Here is a 16558-nt window from a genome sequence, read left to right as displayed (position 1 = left end):
CCTCCCTGACTTATAGTTTATTTATCTATAAAAGAAGGATCTGAAGTAGCTGACCCCCAAGTTTTCTTCCACCTCTGAAATTCGACAAATAGTTGGCCTCTCTTCCACAATTCCCACATAGAATACAGTCTAACATCACATCAGGGTACACTCACATGACTTTTGACAGTTGTTCTGCGGCCCCTCAGGATGGGGTCTGAGGCTTCCCCTCAAGCCTCATTGTTCACCAGGCCTCCCTCTGTGCGTTGAGATTCAGGCATGTAGAAATTCTTTAGACCTGGAGACCCATCTGGCATCTCGCCTAACCAAGCCTTCACACATCCTGTTCCCACTTCTTGGTAGACTCTCCCATGTCCTCTTACCCTGGCCAACTCCTCCTTACCCAAGTGGTCCTCTCTGGGAGAGGCCAATTCTTCCAGAAAGCCTTCCTTGATTTTCTCCAACTAGCTGAGGTATCTCTGCTATGCAGTTCCTTGGCACCCTACCTTTTCCCTGTCATCACTCTTATCAGTTTTTATTGTTATTGCTTATTGTTTTATTGTCTGGCGTCCCCACCCAAACTTAAGTGCCAAGAGGGCAGAGAATATGTCTCTTCCTTTTCATGGCATCTCCAATGCCTACACCAAATACTCTAAGGAGGCTTAAAAATCACTGTTCACTGAATAGATGAGCATCTGCTTAAACACACAGCTCTATGAACAAATGAGCAGTGCTCTTCAAGAAAAGATACAAACCCAAACAGAAATCCCTTTTGGATGAATGCTTTTGCATTAGTAGATTTCTAATAATGGAGGGAATTTCACCTGGGAGATGCCCCACTTCAGAGAGGGTTTTGACCCATGGGGTGTAAGATTAGCAATCTCAACAGGACCATGACTTTCTAACAAACAGCCCCATTCCTCAGACAGAAATTCATACCCATGTGGTGGGTTACGGCCCCTGGAAGGAGCTCTGCTCACCAAAAGGATAAATATCTAACTTGGCAACATCAGAGCCTTGAGAAACTATTCGTTTTGATTAAGAGGGAGGACTCTGGATACACTGGAGAGGGGGAATCCACAATGATTTAACGCTCAGAGAGCAGAGCATGGGACTGCCTGCCAATGACGTATCACGTTCCAGGACCTCTAAACTCTCCAGCAGGTACCAGGCACTCTTGGTACTTAAATTCATTTACCTCTGGAGCCTCACTGAGCTCATTTGTAGATGCCATATTTAGATATTCATTTTCAGAGTCTATTCAAGGCATCCCCAGACCAACAACCTTCGGCTCACAAAGCTAGATCTTCCAATGCAGCTGTCGCATAGGGGACAGGGGTGCACAGAGGAGAAGTAATTTGCCTGAGGTCACCCAACTGAGGCAAAGCTTTTTTAGAGTTCTGGCCTGATTCCTAGCCCCGTGTTTTTTCTCCTGCAGCACTTCATCAACCAGACATTGTGAAGAATAAAAAGCCCCATGGACTGGGGTAGTGCACACAGAAAGGAAGCCTAGAGAAATGTGGGACCAGCAAGAAGTCCATTAGAAAATGCAGCTATGTGGCCAAATATGTTTAGAAAGCACAGCCCCCCTCCCATGTTTTCTTGATACATTTGAATAGGCTGGCTATGAACTCAAGGGTGACTGGATTAAACCGTAAGTTCAGCATAACCCACGGAAACTCTACAAAACCATTCAGTGGAGAAATAGTTAACAGTACAATGTGAGAAATGCTGTAATAAAATGGAGCAGATGCAATGTGAACAGGAGAAAGAAAGAATGAACTTTGCTTGAAAAGGCCAGGGGAAAATGAAATGAAGCTGAATCTTAGAGGATGGGAAAGAGAAAAAAGAAAAAGTGAAAAAGAAGATACAGTATTTCAGGAAAGGCAGGATATCCCTTGGCAAAGAGAGGACTCATGGAGCGCCTGTCGATGTCTGGAATCTGGGTAATAAATGTACAGTGTGTGTGGCTGTGTCGATGAGGATGCCTGCTAGGTTCAAGCAGAGCTTCCTAGAGGAGCCTGGTGGGAGAAGCGCTTGGGAAGACAGGGTGGGTAGGAAGAGGCCTGTGTGCAAACCCTAGAGAAGCAGCTGGTGAGAGGGTCAGCTTGGGGATGGCTTCAGGTAATAGGTGGAAGAGTCTGGACATTATCCTGAGATAACACAGAGTCACCGCAGACTTCTGAGCAAGAAAGTGCCCCAATTCCTTGTTTTAGGACAATTAACCTGCAGGAATGGTGGGAGAAGAGATCTAGAAGCAAGGGAAGAGAAGGTGGCAACAACCACCAGGGTGAATCCTATACCTGTTACCTACCACATGACCAAAGAGAAGCAAAGCTAATTAAGTGTGGTCCCTACTGCATCTGTGGGCTGAGGTACCCCTTCAACCCACTGCCCCTCACAGGCTTGAGTCATCTTGGACTCAGCCAGGACTCCTGAGACCTTGGGACCTGCTCAGATGTTCCCAGAGATTCCACTTACCATGTGGCAAAGCTGCCCATTGTTTGCTAAAATAATCCCCATTTTTTGCAGTTCAATCATTGGCCAAGGGCATTGAAGAAACAAAATCATTACAACTAAACCTAGGAGAATTCAGGCTCTCCTGTTGAATCCAGTGCAGTAATATGTGTTCCAAGATTTCTACTTTCTGTAGAATACATGGTCGTAAAATAAAAGCTAATATACAGATACTGAATTCCCCTTCATAAGACAGGTCCCAACTCCTCAAACCAGACTTTGTTTAGAAGACTCTAACCTGACAAGGTTTTTTCATCAGTTTGCCAACTGGCAAGACACATTCATGGTGAAAATTTCAAGACAGACAAAGTGAATCTTATCAACTGTCCACTCAACCACTGCTGGAACAGAATAATGATGACAATAACAGCAGCTAGTGAGGGCTTACTCTGTACCAGACAAAATTGTAATCGGTTTACATGTACTAACGTGTTTGAGTCACACAATATCTCTTTGAGGGAGATAATATTCCCATTTGACAGATGAAGAAACTGAGGGTTAGAGATGTCCCTTGCCTAAGATCATCTATCTAATAAGTGGAGACAGAGTTTGAACCCAGAAGTCCTTAAGCACTGTACTGGGTCCTCGGTTCTATGGCAGGGATCATGAAAGACACACAAGGAGATAACACAGTCTGTCCATGATCATTTTCTCTGTGAACACACACTACTAGCTAAAACACCCAGACAAATTTAATCAGGAATTTCACTCTGGTTCCAAACTTCCTGTTTGCTCTGAACCTCCAATGTCAATGGGAGTCAGAATTCGACTTCCGATCTGGTCAGCAATAATGTGGCTTCCTCAGAAGAATGTAAACTTGGCTTTCATCCCAACCAGCTCAGTCTCTGCTTTTCTCTTCCCCACCCTTCACTTCATTATGTCCCTATGACTTCATCCCACAGTTATTGGCAGGTAACACCTCACAAAAGCAGTTTGGGGTGAAGATGGTCTCACCCCTAAGTAAACCCAGACCCACGACAAAAGTGACTACTTCTGAAAACCCCATGATAATATGTAGCATTCTTTTATCAGGAGGACAAGCCTTTCAGTTATTCAATACAGTAGACAGATACAATGACTCTCATTATCAAAATGCACATTTCTGGAGTCAGCTTTTTTGCTAAAGCAGGTCATATAAGGAGCAGGGATGGGGGTGTGGGCCGAGTGGGAGCTCATGGAGACGAGTGGATGCCAAGGGAGCCCAACAGGAAGGCCAAGGTAAGAAAGTCAGACTCTGCAGCCTTCCGACGCAAGCATACCTGTTGGCTATTCCAACACTGACACGTGTGTTTCTCAGCACTTGCTTCTCCTGCCCCAGGGTCCCCAAGTGCTCACAGTAATGGAGTAATGCCAACAAGAGGCTCCTTTCTGTGGAATACTACCTGGCCCTGAGATCCAGGCCCTGCCCTAGATGGGCCCTTACCCTGCATGGGGCAGAGTCCTCTCTATGTCCATTAGCTTATTTAAATCTTTCAATTAATGCCAAGACCGCAGGCTAGGCCACCTTACTTAAATATTTGTTATCAGCTTCATTTTACAGATGAGGAAACTGTGGCTCAGAGAGATTAGGTCATTTGCCCAGGGCTGCACAGCTAGTAAGTGGCAATGCTGGGACTGGAACCAGGGTTCTCTGTATGAATTTGCTCGGGCTGCCATAACCAAGTGCCATACACAGGGTTACTTACACAACAGAAATGTATTTCTCACAGCTCTGGAGGCTGGAAGTCCCAGATCAAGACTGGTTTCTTCTGAGATCTCTCTTTGACCTGTAAATGGGTCTTCTCCTGGCGTCTTCATGGTCTCCCCTCTGTGCATTTCTGTGTCCTAATCTCCTCCTCTTATAAGGACACTGGTCATATTGGTTAAGGGATCACCTATATGACCTTATTTTACCTTTTACTTCTTTACTTCTTTAAAGGCCCTATCTCCAGATACTGCCCCATTTGGAGGTACTAGGAATTAGGACTTCAACATACGAATCTGGAGGGGACACAATTCAGCCCATAACATTGACTCCGTAACCATACGCTCCCTCATTCATCCAACTAATATTTACAGAGCCTTCTAGATGCCAAAGATAGCACTTGGCAATTCTGCAAATGTTTTCTCATGTAAGTCTCGAAACACTCCAGGGAAGTTTGCATTCTAATTCCCATGGTACAGCAAGGAAACTACATTTCAAAGAGTTTAAGTATTCTGCCCAGGAAAACACAACAAAGATGAGGCAGCCCCAGGATTCAGCCCCAGTTCTCTGACTCCAAACTCAGCACTGTCTCCAACATACAACTTTGTTTCCCACGCAAAACCACAGCTGGCAGCAATGGGACAGGGTGACCCGACAGTGGCAGCAGCGTGGTGGGATCTGGCAGGAGCTCCTTCTTTGGAAATATCGCCAGTCCCACGGGTAATAGCTGTATCTACTGCATAGGGTTTTTGCGTGATGATTAAATGAGTTAATGGATGCAAAGTGCTCAGAATAGCGTCTGGCTGGTAACAAAGGCTAAATGACTGTCTTGCTATCACTGTTGCTGTTGTCCTTGCTCCTAATGCTGCAGTGATTGTTATTTTTGTTGTTATTACTATTATTGATTTCTAGATAAAAAGGGTAGCTTGAATACCCACAATTTCTCTCCTTCCTGAAATTAGATACAAAGGCTTAAACACAAGAAGATGGGGCAAATAAGAGAAGAAAGAACAGCAACACAGTTTTGGAAGCTGGAAAGCAAACAAGTAAGTGGGAGATGACGTAGTAAACCTGAGAAAGAGCTGAATCCTGAACCAAGGGGGAAAGTCAAGAACAATCAAATTTATGCTATAGAATCTCCCACTTCCTGTTCTAACCAAGCTCAGGAATTTGCAGTTAGAAGTTACCTTTGGAGATGAGGGTGAGGTAGAGAGAGAGAAAATGAAGATACCTGGTTGAAAAGCAATTAAAAACTCAGGTTCTCTTCTTATTCTGCAAGCCCCTTCCCTGCCTCAGATGTTTATTCTCTGGAGAAGACAGAGTAGAGGGTTTCCAGACCCAAAGTGGAGTAGGGGGAGAGGGCAGGCACCAGGTAAAGAACTAAGTAAGAGTGGGGGACTTGAATGGATTTATGTTTTCTGGGAGCTGGGCCTTCCAACCCTCTTCTCTCCTTTGGCTCCTCTCTCTCCAGGCAGGACTCTGGAAGAGTCTTCCCAGGGTAATCAGAGGACTCTGAGAGGAAAACTCTAAAAATACTGACAGAAGTTCCCCAATGAAGTGGCCAGTCAGATTATTCACTATAATAAATCCCAAGTTGACTAATCCAATATCTGAATGACAGTTTCAGAAAGAGAAAACAGAAGAGATCATTAAAGAAATAAGGTATTTTCCAGAACTGAAGGGCATAACTTTCTAAATTAAAAAGGTTTATCCAGGGCCCAATGCAACGTATGAAAGTGGGCCTCCTCCACATCTTAAGTAATTAACAGGCTTCCAGAAAAAAGGAAGCAGGTCTATACAAAGGATCAAAAGCAACGTAGTTTTGACTTCTTAACAGCAACACTGGGAGTTAGAAGGCAATAGAACAATACCTTGAAATTTTGAGTGAAAATGGTTTTCAATCTAGAATTCTATATCTAGCCAAACTCTTTATTGAATTTGAGAATACAATAAAGATGATTTTAGATATAAAAGGAAGGTCTCAAAAATTTACTTCCCACACTCTCAGAAAACTGTTGGAGGTATATCAGTTGCCATATCAAGAAAGAGGAGATGTGGGATACGAGAGAGAGGAGCTCTCATGTAGGAGAGGCAAAGATGCCAGTACAACACTGGTGGGAGGTCCTGGGGTGACAGCTCTGCAGCAGGCTCTGAGGGCAGCCGCTGAGACTGTGGAGCAGCTTAGAAGGCTCTGGGAGAAATTTACCTAGGAATACTGACAGAATGCCTACAGTACCTAGCCATCCCAAAGGGAGATGTGGACAACCTATAGAGCATTTGTGTTGATTGATAATAACTACACAGACCACAAAGAGAAAGTTATTATCTCCAGGGAAAACAAAGAAAAAGTATAGGAAAGGAAATGTAATTACAGTTATCACATGGCTTAGTTCCAAATAGTATTTCACAGTCATAATAATGTATTCAATGTATATTTATTTAGCTAAAATTATAATAAACTCTACTGAGAGGATGGGCGGTTTAGAAGGGTATGTGGATGTGGGGGGTAGGCAGTGAATAGGTTGAGGGTGGGGCAGAGAACTAAATTCTCACTTTCATGGTGGAAAATCAGAGGATACTGTATAAAAAAATTTAAAATAAAACTGTTACTTAGAAATACAAGAGATCCATACTAGCAGTGTCGCCTAAAAGAGTAATAAGTGGTTGTCTCTGTGGAAGGAGAAATTAGGGGGAAGGAAGGCTAGAAAATGGCTTTTCATGTCTTTAAACACCTTGTAGAACTGTTTGAATCTTTATCTACATGTATATCTTTGATTAAAATAACATCTAAGCTTTAAAAACACTTCTCTGTGTAAACTTGGGTGAGTTACTGCCTGGTTTTGGTTTCCAAGTTCCGCGTCTATAAAATGGAGTTGGATTAGATGGCCTCGGAGGCACTCCTTGATCTAACACTCACCCTGTGATTCCTGCCATGGGAGCGATATCCTCCCATTGTACACTCAATCCTTAGATCTTTGGGAGTTTTACATTAAAGTATCATTTTCTACACTGGGTGGGGAAGCGCTGACAGCTGAGAACAACGCTCTGTGGGGACAGAGATCCCCACGTGACTATCTAAGGGCCAGGTTCTAGAAGACTGAGGAGGAAAGAGGAAAGGATCATCCCGATTCTTCCTCCTCCTCTGCTTTGTATGAGCATTAGCTACATTGCAAATAATGAGACTCTAAATATCAGACCTTCCCGTTACTAACATAGCCTTTTAACCAGAGATCTTCATCAAGTCAGAAAATGCCTAACTGTGCTCATGGCAGGAAAGGTTTCCAGGGACCAAGGCGGGCTATCAGGCCCCAAACTAGGCACACAACCTCCCTTTGGACCACCAGGAAGGAAAGACTACAGCGTCCATCACAACTCTGCATGTATTTTGCAGGGAGATCTGGCTTAGAGGGCACAGATAGAGACCCCTGTATGTCTCCAGCTCTTTCTAGGGAAATTGTCCCAAGTTCCTCCTTTTGGACTTTGTCCCCCAGCCCTGGAGAGGACCAGACATTTCATACTCAGGTTTATCTGAGTCTAAACTAAATCAGAACTAAATCTATGTTCTCTGCTCTTAATTCTTTTTTTTTTTTAAGGAATGCATTTTTATATTTTTTTAATTGAAGTATAGTCAGTTACAATGTGTCAATTTCTGGTGTACAGCACAATGTCTCAGTCATGTATATACATATATATGTTTGTTTTCATATTCTTTTTTATTAAAGGTTATTACAAAATATTGAATATAGTTCCCTGTGCTATACAGAAGAAATTTGTTTTTTTAATCTATTTTTATATATAGTGGCTAACATTTGTAAGTCTCAAACTCCCAAATTTATCCCTTCCCATCCCTTTCCCCCTGGTAACCATAAGATTGTTCACTCTTAATTGACTTGTTATAAACATAATTATTAACAAGGAAAGCCTTTTCTAAGCACCTTGAGTACAGAGTGATCTAGACAGGGCCAAAGCAAAGATGCCCTTCTCTCTCCTCTGGTCTCCTTACTGCCCCTCAATTCCAGGACCAGGCACACAACAGGCGCACAGGGGAGACTGACTCTTGGGGAGTGATGACAATGGCTCATTAAAGATTGAAAGTCTCTGAGAAATAAAGGAGCAGGAGAGCTTTAAAACTTACAACTTCCGCTCCTGCTAGGTAAAGACCAAATTCTAGTGCTCGAAGTGACAAGTGTAAATCATCAATGACTCTTGACATAAACAAAACACCTTGTCATTGCCCACTTGTTTTCATATCTTTCACTTCCACCTGTACAGCCTGACTTGCCACGCTCACTCTCCAACACCTTATGAAGGTGACAAGGCAGGCATTATCCGAAACTCACAAATGGAAGGCAGTCATAAAGAGGGTCAGTAACTTGCTCAAGATTTCTTGAAGGATTCTCGAGAAGCTATTCAACTGTTTTATCTTGGGTAGCTATGAGGTTGTGAAAAGAAAATTGACTTTATCCCTTTCTTTGCTGTTTTATTATTTTTCCTATGGCTACTACTTCTGTAATTAAAGAAAAGGAATTCAATCTTATAAAAAGGAAGGAAGGAATTCATTCTTCTAATGTGACTCCCTTTTGGAGCCTGGGCTGGAGAAAAAAAAATCTCCAATGTTCTTTTAATACATCTTAATAACAATCAATTCAAAACTTATTTATGAAACAGACTCAGAGACATAGAAAACAAACTTATGGTTACCAAAGTGGAAAGACGGGGGAGGGATAAATTAAGAGTGTGGGATTAACAAATATGCACTACTATATATAAAATAGATAAACAACAAGGTCCTACTATACGGCATAGGGAGCTATATCCAATATGTTATAATAATCTGTAATGGAAAGGAATCTGAAAAAGAATATATACGTATAAGTGAATTACTCTGCTGTACATCAGAAACTAACACAACATTGTAAATCAACTACACTTCAATTAAAAATCAATTCAAGATATAATAAGATTAATCTTTATTGAGGATTCACCTTGGGGCAGGCAGGCACTATTCAAAATCGTTTATGCCTATTAAATCACGAAATCCGAACAACCTCATGAGATGGGTACAACTCTGATTCCTACTTTATAGATGGGGACACTGATACATCAAATGTTGACACTTGGCCGGAGTAGAAGAAGCCATATTCTTTACCATCCTGTGCCGCCATGCTCGTGACTGTGGAAGAAGAAGATGCATTCCTGTCTGCCAAGCCTCCGGTTCTCTTTGCAGGGCCCTACTGCCCTCTGTGTCCAAGGCGGATCCCAGTCCCTCTTCAGTGTTGCATGGACAGAGGAGTGCCCTCTGAGAGTCAGTTGCTGTACTGAGCAGCTCAGAGCAAAATGGATAAGCACCGAGCATGATGGAGAGGAGGAGAAAGTTTCCTGGATTGACTTTCGGAAGAAGGCCCACACTGTAAAACCTCCATCTGTCACAGCGTGTGCCAGTTCAGAAGGGAGGGGACCCAGCTAGGAAGCATGGCCACGTAGTGAGCTACTGCCTTCTCCCACACAGGGGCTTCTCTGTGCCCAGGAATGCTGGGCAGGGGACACAGAGACAGTGCTCTGTGCCGCCCGGTGCGGGAGACCTGACCGGGGAGGGCCCAGAGTAAAAGGGGCCATGCCGGTCAGCCTGGGCTCTCCTTCAAGTGTGAGCCTACAGCTAGAGAAATGACTTCTTCCTTTAGTTCTTGAACCCTGGCCAAGAAGCCATTAATTAGTTTGTGTATAAATTCCAGCAGGAAGGCTGGAAAATTCTATCTCAGCTTCAGCAATGTGGTTCCTCCTGCAAAATTTGGTCTTGCCAATCTCCCAGATAAACCCGTGCATCACCCGAAATATGGTCTCCATGTGGGCTTCAGGAACAGCCAGAGGCAAACAGGCAAAGACACACTGCCTTTGTGCCAGTAGCTGAAAACAAAGCAACATGGGAGAGAGAGATCATATGGTCCTCATTCAACTATAAAATGTGAAAGATGAAGGAATGGGAGCCTTTCAGGGTCAAGGAAAAAAAAACTGCATATTGTATGTTACAGATGCTTCCAACACAGACTGTGAAAAGTACACACGTATGAGGTAGCAATTCACTGGACTAGAGTGCTCTGGAGCTTGAGAGACTGGACCAAATACTTTGTGAATACCTACTACAAGCTGGGTACTATCCTAAGCCAGCCAGGTAAGCACACTCCACTTACGTGGAGTTCTCAATCACAGAATAGGTATCCTAAGTAAAAACAGAAGATTGGCAAAGGGAGGGAACCAGCCTGAGCAGAGAGATGCCACGTCACTCAGGGAAGGCACGACCCCCATGACAGGCTGGGTGGCCAGGGAAGGCCTCACAGAACAGGGGCATGTGACTCAGTCCTGAGGGCAGAATGGAATTTTTCTAGACCCGTGGTCCCCAAATCACCTGAGGAACAATGTTTTTAAAAAGTACAGATTCCTGAACCCTGATTCTAGACCTCCTGAATCAAAAGCTCTAGGAAGATTACCCTGGAATTGCTGGAGTTTCTTTAAATTAAAACTATGGCAGATTTAAAACATACACAAAAGTAGACAGAATAGCGAACCCCCATGTACCCATCACCTAGCTTCAGCAATCATCAACTCACAGCCACTCTTTCCTCACCTGTATCCTTATCTATCCCCCTCCTCTAGTATTCTGGAATCTGCCTATTTTTTAAACCAGGGACTCTGAAGCAGTCAAGACTGTGGATGTGACCTAGGAACCACTCACTAATCAAGACACAGATTAGGAGAAAGGGGATTCCAGGGACAGTGGAGACAAGACACAGAGAAATGAAGGAGAATGGTATTTGGGGGAGAATGGCCTAATTTGGAGTGCCTGGGGGTGGGATACACAGTTGGGGGCCACTAGGGCCCTGTTAGCACCCATGGTGTCTTGGTGAAAAACACAAAAAGACATCTCCTCTGAGTAGAAAGCGCTCCCCTTTCTCAGGCTGAAGCCAGCCACACAAACAGAGAAGGCCTGGATGCCACCTCCTGCTCACTGTCTAGGTCCCTTACTCCTGGGCTGTGCCCAAACCACACAACTGTGCACAGCAGCCCCAGGGCCACGGCTGAGGGAGTCTGGAGGCCAGCAAGAGGAACTGCGCTTTATCTGATAAGGGTGGAAGGATGCTAAGAAGGGGACCATGTAATAGTCAGCCTGTGCTGACTGGGCAGCAATGGAGAGGGAGGGAGACAGATGGGAGGGCAGAAAATTGAGAGGCGGTGAGTGAGTCAAGTCAGGAAACTATTGCAAACTAGCCAGGGGAGAAGGAAGAAGGACTTGGAGGTCATCTTGAGAGAGAGCTCTTGTGTGGGGTTCCAGAGAGAACTTGGGGGCTGGATATGGTGATATGGAAGTCGTGGGCACCCAGGGGTCATTTGAAGGCAAGCAAAGGTTGAAATTGCTCAGGGAGAGTATTTGGGGAGGAAGGCCCTGGGAAAAACCAGCATTTAGAGAATGGGGTTTGGAGAGGGGAAGGACCAGGTCAGGTGACACAGAGATTGGGAATAAATGGTCAGAGAGGTGGGAAGGAGAGAAAGACAGGCGGAAAGCATGGCTCATAGAAGTCAAAGAACAAAAGCATTCACAGGTGTGGTGGGAGGGAAGCAGAAAGGAGAAGAAACTAGAAATGCAAAGAAGTCAAGTTTGGGAGTGTTGGCATGACTAATAAAGAGTGTGAACTTGGACTTGAAGAGCCCCGTGACAAGTTCATGATGGACAGCACAAACTTGTTGATCTGCCACTCATACTTCCTGAGTCTGTCACCTATCAAGTACAGCTGTGGGCAAATTATTAAAGTAAGTCTCTGAATTCCTGCTGGTAAACTGTGGATGATTATACCCATTCCAACAGGGAGGGGTGGGGATGATACCTTAGAGAATGGCAGTTCTTCTTGTCACTGGCACCTAACAATGCACTGCCCTGTAGTACGAATGATCTTTCCACATACCCAACCCCAGTAACTCTAACCAGCCTGCAAGCTGCTTTTGGGGCAGAGATTAGGGTTTTAAACTAATTAAAACTAATGGTCATTTGGTGATGATTTTCTATGTGCAAGATAAGAAGAGGACGTCAAATAAGATTGAAGGGTTAAAAAGAAGCCATGGCCCTTCAGGGGAGGGTGTTACTTAGTGAAGGATCCACCTGGATGCCTGACCCCAGCACAAGGTGAAGAGTGGCAGGTGCAGCAATGAGTCTTAACTTGTAGTTCATTCCCAAACTGCAAATGAAGCGTGGTGGATGGAGAGACTCACTCAGGCTGGTAAGAATCAGGTTTCGAGCAGGCAGACAGTATTGCATGAAGCTTCTGGGTTGGAGAGAGGAGGTGGAGAGGAGGGCAGAAGCACAGGGAAGTTGGGAATTGGCAGGTAAGTTTGAGGAAAGCTAAGAACCTTGGTAGGTTCAAAACAAGATTTCATGGATTACTATATATAAAATAGATAAACAACAAGGATCTATTGTATAGCACAGGGAACTATATTCAATTTCTTATAATCAGCTGTAACAAAAAAGAAACTGAAAAAATACATATACACATATGTATATGTGTAACTGAACACTTGAAATTAACAATATAAATTGACTACATGTCCATGAAAAATAAGAATAACAAAACAAAACAAGGTATCATAGGAAGTGAGGGGTGAAATGTGTACTGGGCTGTAGGAGATATAACCTAAGGTGACCCCCAATGAGTCACACTCTGATATAATCCCAGAACCTCCTCCCCTTGAATATGACGGAGAAACTGTGATTTACCCCCAACCAAAACTATGTGAAAAAGGTGATGTAATATCACTAGTGCGATTACGTGACATTACAGGGCAAGGGCAAAGGGATTTTTGCAGATATAATTAAGGTCCCTAAATCATCTGACTTTGAGTTAAACAAAAGGGAGATTATCCTGGTTAGGCCTGATCTAATCAAGCAATCTCTTTCAAAGAGGGTCCGGGCCTCCCTGAAGTTAAGGACTCCAAGCAGGAAAGACTTTCTCTTCTGCTGGCCTTGAAGAAGCCACATGAATTCTACCGCTGCAAGGAAATGAATTCTGCACACAACCATGTAAGCCTGGAAGAGGACCCCCAAGTTTAGATAGAATGCAGCCTGCCTGACACCTTGATCACAGCAGAGAAACTCAAGTACATCATGCCTGGACTCCTGCCCCATGGAAACTGTGAGGTAATAAATGGGTATTGTTTTAAGGCACTGAGTTTGTGGTAATTTGTTACACAGTAACAGGAAACAAATATGTGGACTTGCAATGTGGAGGGCCATGAAAGCAGGCTAAAAAGTATGAGCTTTATTATGTGGGCCATTGGGAGCCACTGGCTATTTTTTAGTAGAAAGACTTTTAGGAAGCTAAGAGATGTCAGTAGGAAGGGAAGGCCGGGTGGGGGGTTGGTCAGAGACCCTTGAAGAACATTTAGTTTAGGGCATGGCTCCCAGGAAGGGGCCAGTGAAGTTCTGGTGAGTGATTAGTTCTGGGTTGTACCAAGCCAGCTACTCTTCTACCCAATTAAAAAAAAGGAGGAAGCAAAACCCAAGTAAAGAAATTGACAGTCATTGAAAAAAAACTTATGGAACTTTAGTGTCCTTGTTGCTAATTATAAATATTTACTCCTCCCAGAATTCCTGACCTCACAGAAGAGCCTGCGTAAACAGTCCCGCTCTCTTACTGGAAAATTTGTGTTTGTGTGTGTGTGTGTGTGTGTGTGTGTGTGTGTGTGTGTATGCGTGTGCATGTGTTCTACATTTTCTTGGAAGGAGGACAAGGCAGTAATAAGGGACTGGATGATATGCAAAGAGTCACTTCCTGTTGGATATTGTCTAGTTCCCCCCCTCCTCCCCCCCAGATCGTAAATCCAGAGACCCCCAAGGAACTCCTCCTTCTCCAATTCTATCTGCTGGAGACAACTAAACCAAACAAACTCAGGAAGTGGCAAGAGGTTGGGAAGGGGAGGAAGTTCATGGCACAGAAGGAAAAAGTCAAGAGAATGCCCTGATGTTCAAGGAAGAGGGTGGGGGAGACAGAGAAACGAAGGTCACCCCAAGGTTGCCCGGCGCCGAGCCTTTAAAATGTCGTGCTTAAGCTTTCAATCAAAACTGGTAAAAACAGTGGGTCAGATCTCCCGGGGCTCTTCAAATATTAACATTCATAGTGATAAACAGCCCCCCAAAAGAGTCCTCTGTAAGCAAACTGGAACAAACAACTAATCTAAACCAGGTTGCTAAGAGACCCATTGGGCAGGAGCCAAAGTCAGTTCAAGCTTACGGAGAATTCTCTTTTTTTTTTTTGCTTTTGGAAAAGAGAGGAGGAGGGAAGAGCTACCTGTAGATGACTCCATGTTGGTGGAGGAACATGAGGGCTGACGTAACCTCAGCAGCGTAGAACCGGGATCGAGGCTCATCGAATTTTCGAGAGCGCTGAATCTGGAACATGAGGTCTCCACCATTTACATACTCCATGACAAAAAAGAGGCGGTCCTGAAAGGAGAGGAGAAAATGCCATTTAGTGAATTCCACAGCAGCTGCTCACACAGGCCAGCAAGTATACCATGAGCCCAAAGTATCAGAACCTGGATCTGAGGGGGACAGTTGCACAGGTGGGTGAATCCTGGTAGCATGTGTTCCGGAGACAAGATGAAGGAATACAGCACATGAATTAGAGTACAAAGTATTCTTTAAAAATTTTTCCCTGTCTTACTTTTATAGGCATCAGCTCCGTCTAGTGGGAGAAGCCCAAAACTGACAGAAAGGAGACCTAGGTCTTTGTCTAATTTCTGTTACAACCTTGAAGTGTGACCTGTGGAGGCTCCAGTTACCTGTATACGTGTGGTAGGTTGAATCATGGCTCCTCCAAAGACAGCCACATCCTAATCCCTTAACATACGAATGTTACCTTAAATAGCAAAAAAAAAAAACCCCAAAAACCAAAAAAACCCCCAAACCAAACTCCGCTCCCCCCCCCCGAAGACTTTACAGATGTGATTAGGCTAAGGATCTTGAGATAGGGGGATTACTGTGGGTCACCAGGGTGGGCCTTCAATGCAGTCACAGATGTCCTTATAAGACAGAGGCAGAGGAGATTTGAGAACGGAGAAGGCAATGTGACCAAGGAGGTGGAGACTGAGGGTTGTGGCCACAAGCCAAGGAAGGTGGCCGCCACCAGAAGCTGGAAGGGACAGGGAAGGACACTTTCCCAAAGCCTCTGGAGGGAGCACAGCCTGGTTGACATTTTGATATTGGGCCATTGATGCTGGTTTCAGACTTCTGGCCTCCAGAACTGTGAGAGAATAGATTCCTCTTATTTTAAGCCACTCGGTTTATGGTCATTTGCTAAGGCAGTCCTAGAAAACTAATACAAACAATACGGACTAATGAGCTGGTGAGAGCCCCCTCCCGTGAGGGCCACTTCTCACTTCGGAGGCTGCTCCTTCTGGGATTCCCACCTGGGTTTGCCTCTTCTGATTTCTGCCCTCAAGAACAGCCAAACCCCAGTTCCAGCTCATTGGGGGTGGTGTATCTTATCCCCATGATAATATGGGAAGATGATGAACTGAAATTTATTTTTGCACAGTTTCTTGACTATTATTTCTGAGCCCGTAGAGTGTGGGTTGCTGTGCTAGGCAGGAGGCAAAGAATGTTAAGCCATCACTGTCCTGGAGGCGGGGGAGATTATGATCCAGGGGCAGAGATGGAAAGCGGTCAGAATGATGGAAACAAAATAGAAGCAGAGTGCCTTAAAGGCACTGGGGGCTGAAAGGACCAGGAGAAAGAGGAGCTCTCTGAACTAGGGGGCCATGGAGGATTGTAGAAGGAGCTAGGTGCTGAGAGGAGAAGGAGGAGGTGGAGGGAGGTATGAACAAATACCAGGACATGGGAACAGAGTGAGATCGCTTGGGGACTGGTAAACTGACCAGGTCAGATGGGGAGGAAGGTTCAGGTAGCCCAGGGGAAACGAGGTTTGAGAGGCCAGAGGGCCAGAGTAGATTCTTAACATATAGGCACAGTCTAAATGGAGCTCCTACGAGGATGTCAGAATATTATTTTCAATCAAAAGTAGTAGAATCATTCCCATGAAGAGTAAAATATCACAGGCAGGGGGTAGAGTTCAGTAGCTGAGTGTGTGCTTGGTGTGCACAAGGTTACGAGTTCAATCTCCACTGCCCTGTCAAGGGGAAAAAAGAAAATAAATACAACTAAAAAAAATTAATTAAAAAAAGAGTAAAAAATCACAGTGATACTTAATTCATGAAGCAGTCTTGACAGTATATCTCCTTGTAATTGGCATCTCTTTGAAAATAAGTCCATCACTAAGAATTGTTATGAATCCAGGCTATCTTCTGCCCCACCACCATCTCCAGATTTATTCA

At 44.3% G+C, this 16558-nt stretch overlaps 1 protein-coding gene across 2 annotated transcripts in view; it reads right to left on the bottom strand.

Moving 5' to 3' along the window:
- Positions 1-16558, bottom strand: part of PRKCE (protein kinase C epsilon) — a 470104-nt gene that overhangs the window by 64766 nt on the left and 388780 nt on the right. For both annotated transcript variants that reach the window (XM_074378800.1, XM_010967731.3), the window contains exon 11: positions 14515-14669. In XM_074378800.1, coding sequence (XP_074234901.1) covers positions 14515-14669 — 155 coding nt within the window. The remainder of the gene's footprint in view (positions 1-14514; positions 14670-16558) is intronic.

This window comes from Camelus bactrianus, chromosome 15 (assembly GCF_048773025.1).
Source record: "Camelus bactrianus isolate YW-2024 breed Bactrian camel chromosome 15, ASM4877302v1, whole genome shotgun sequence".
Taxonomy (NCBI): Eukaryota; Metazoa; Chordata; class Mammalia; order Artiodactyla; family Camelidae; genus Camelus; species Camelus bactrianus.
The sequence above is the reverse complement of the archived record's forward strand: the minus strand, read 5'-3'. Positions and strand labels throughout refer to the sequence as shown.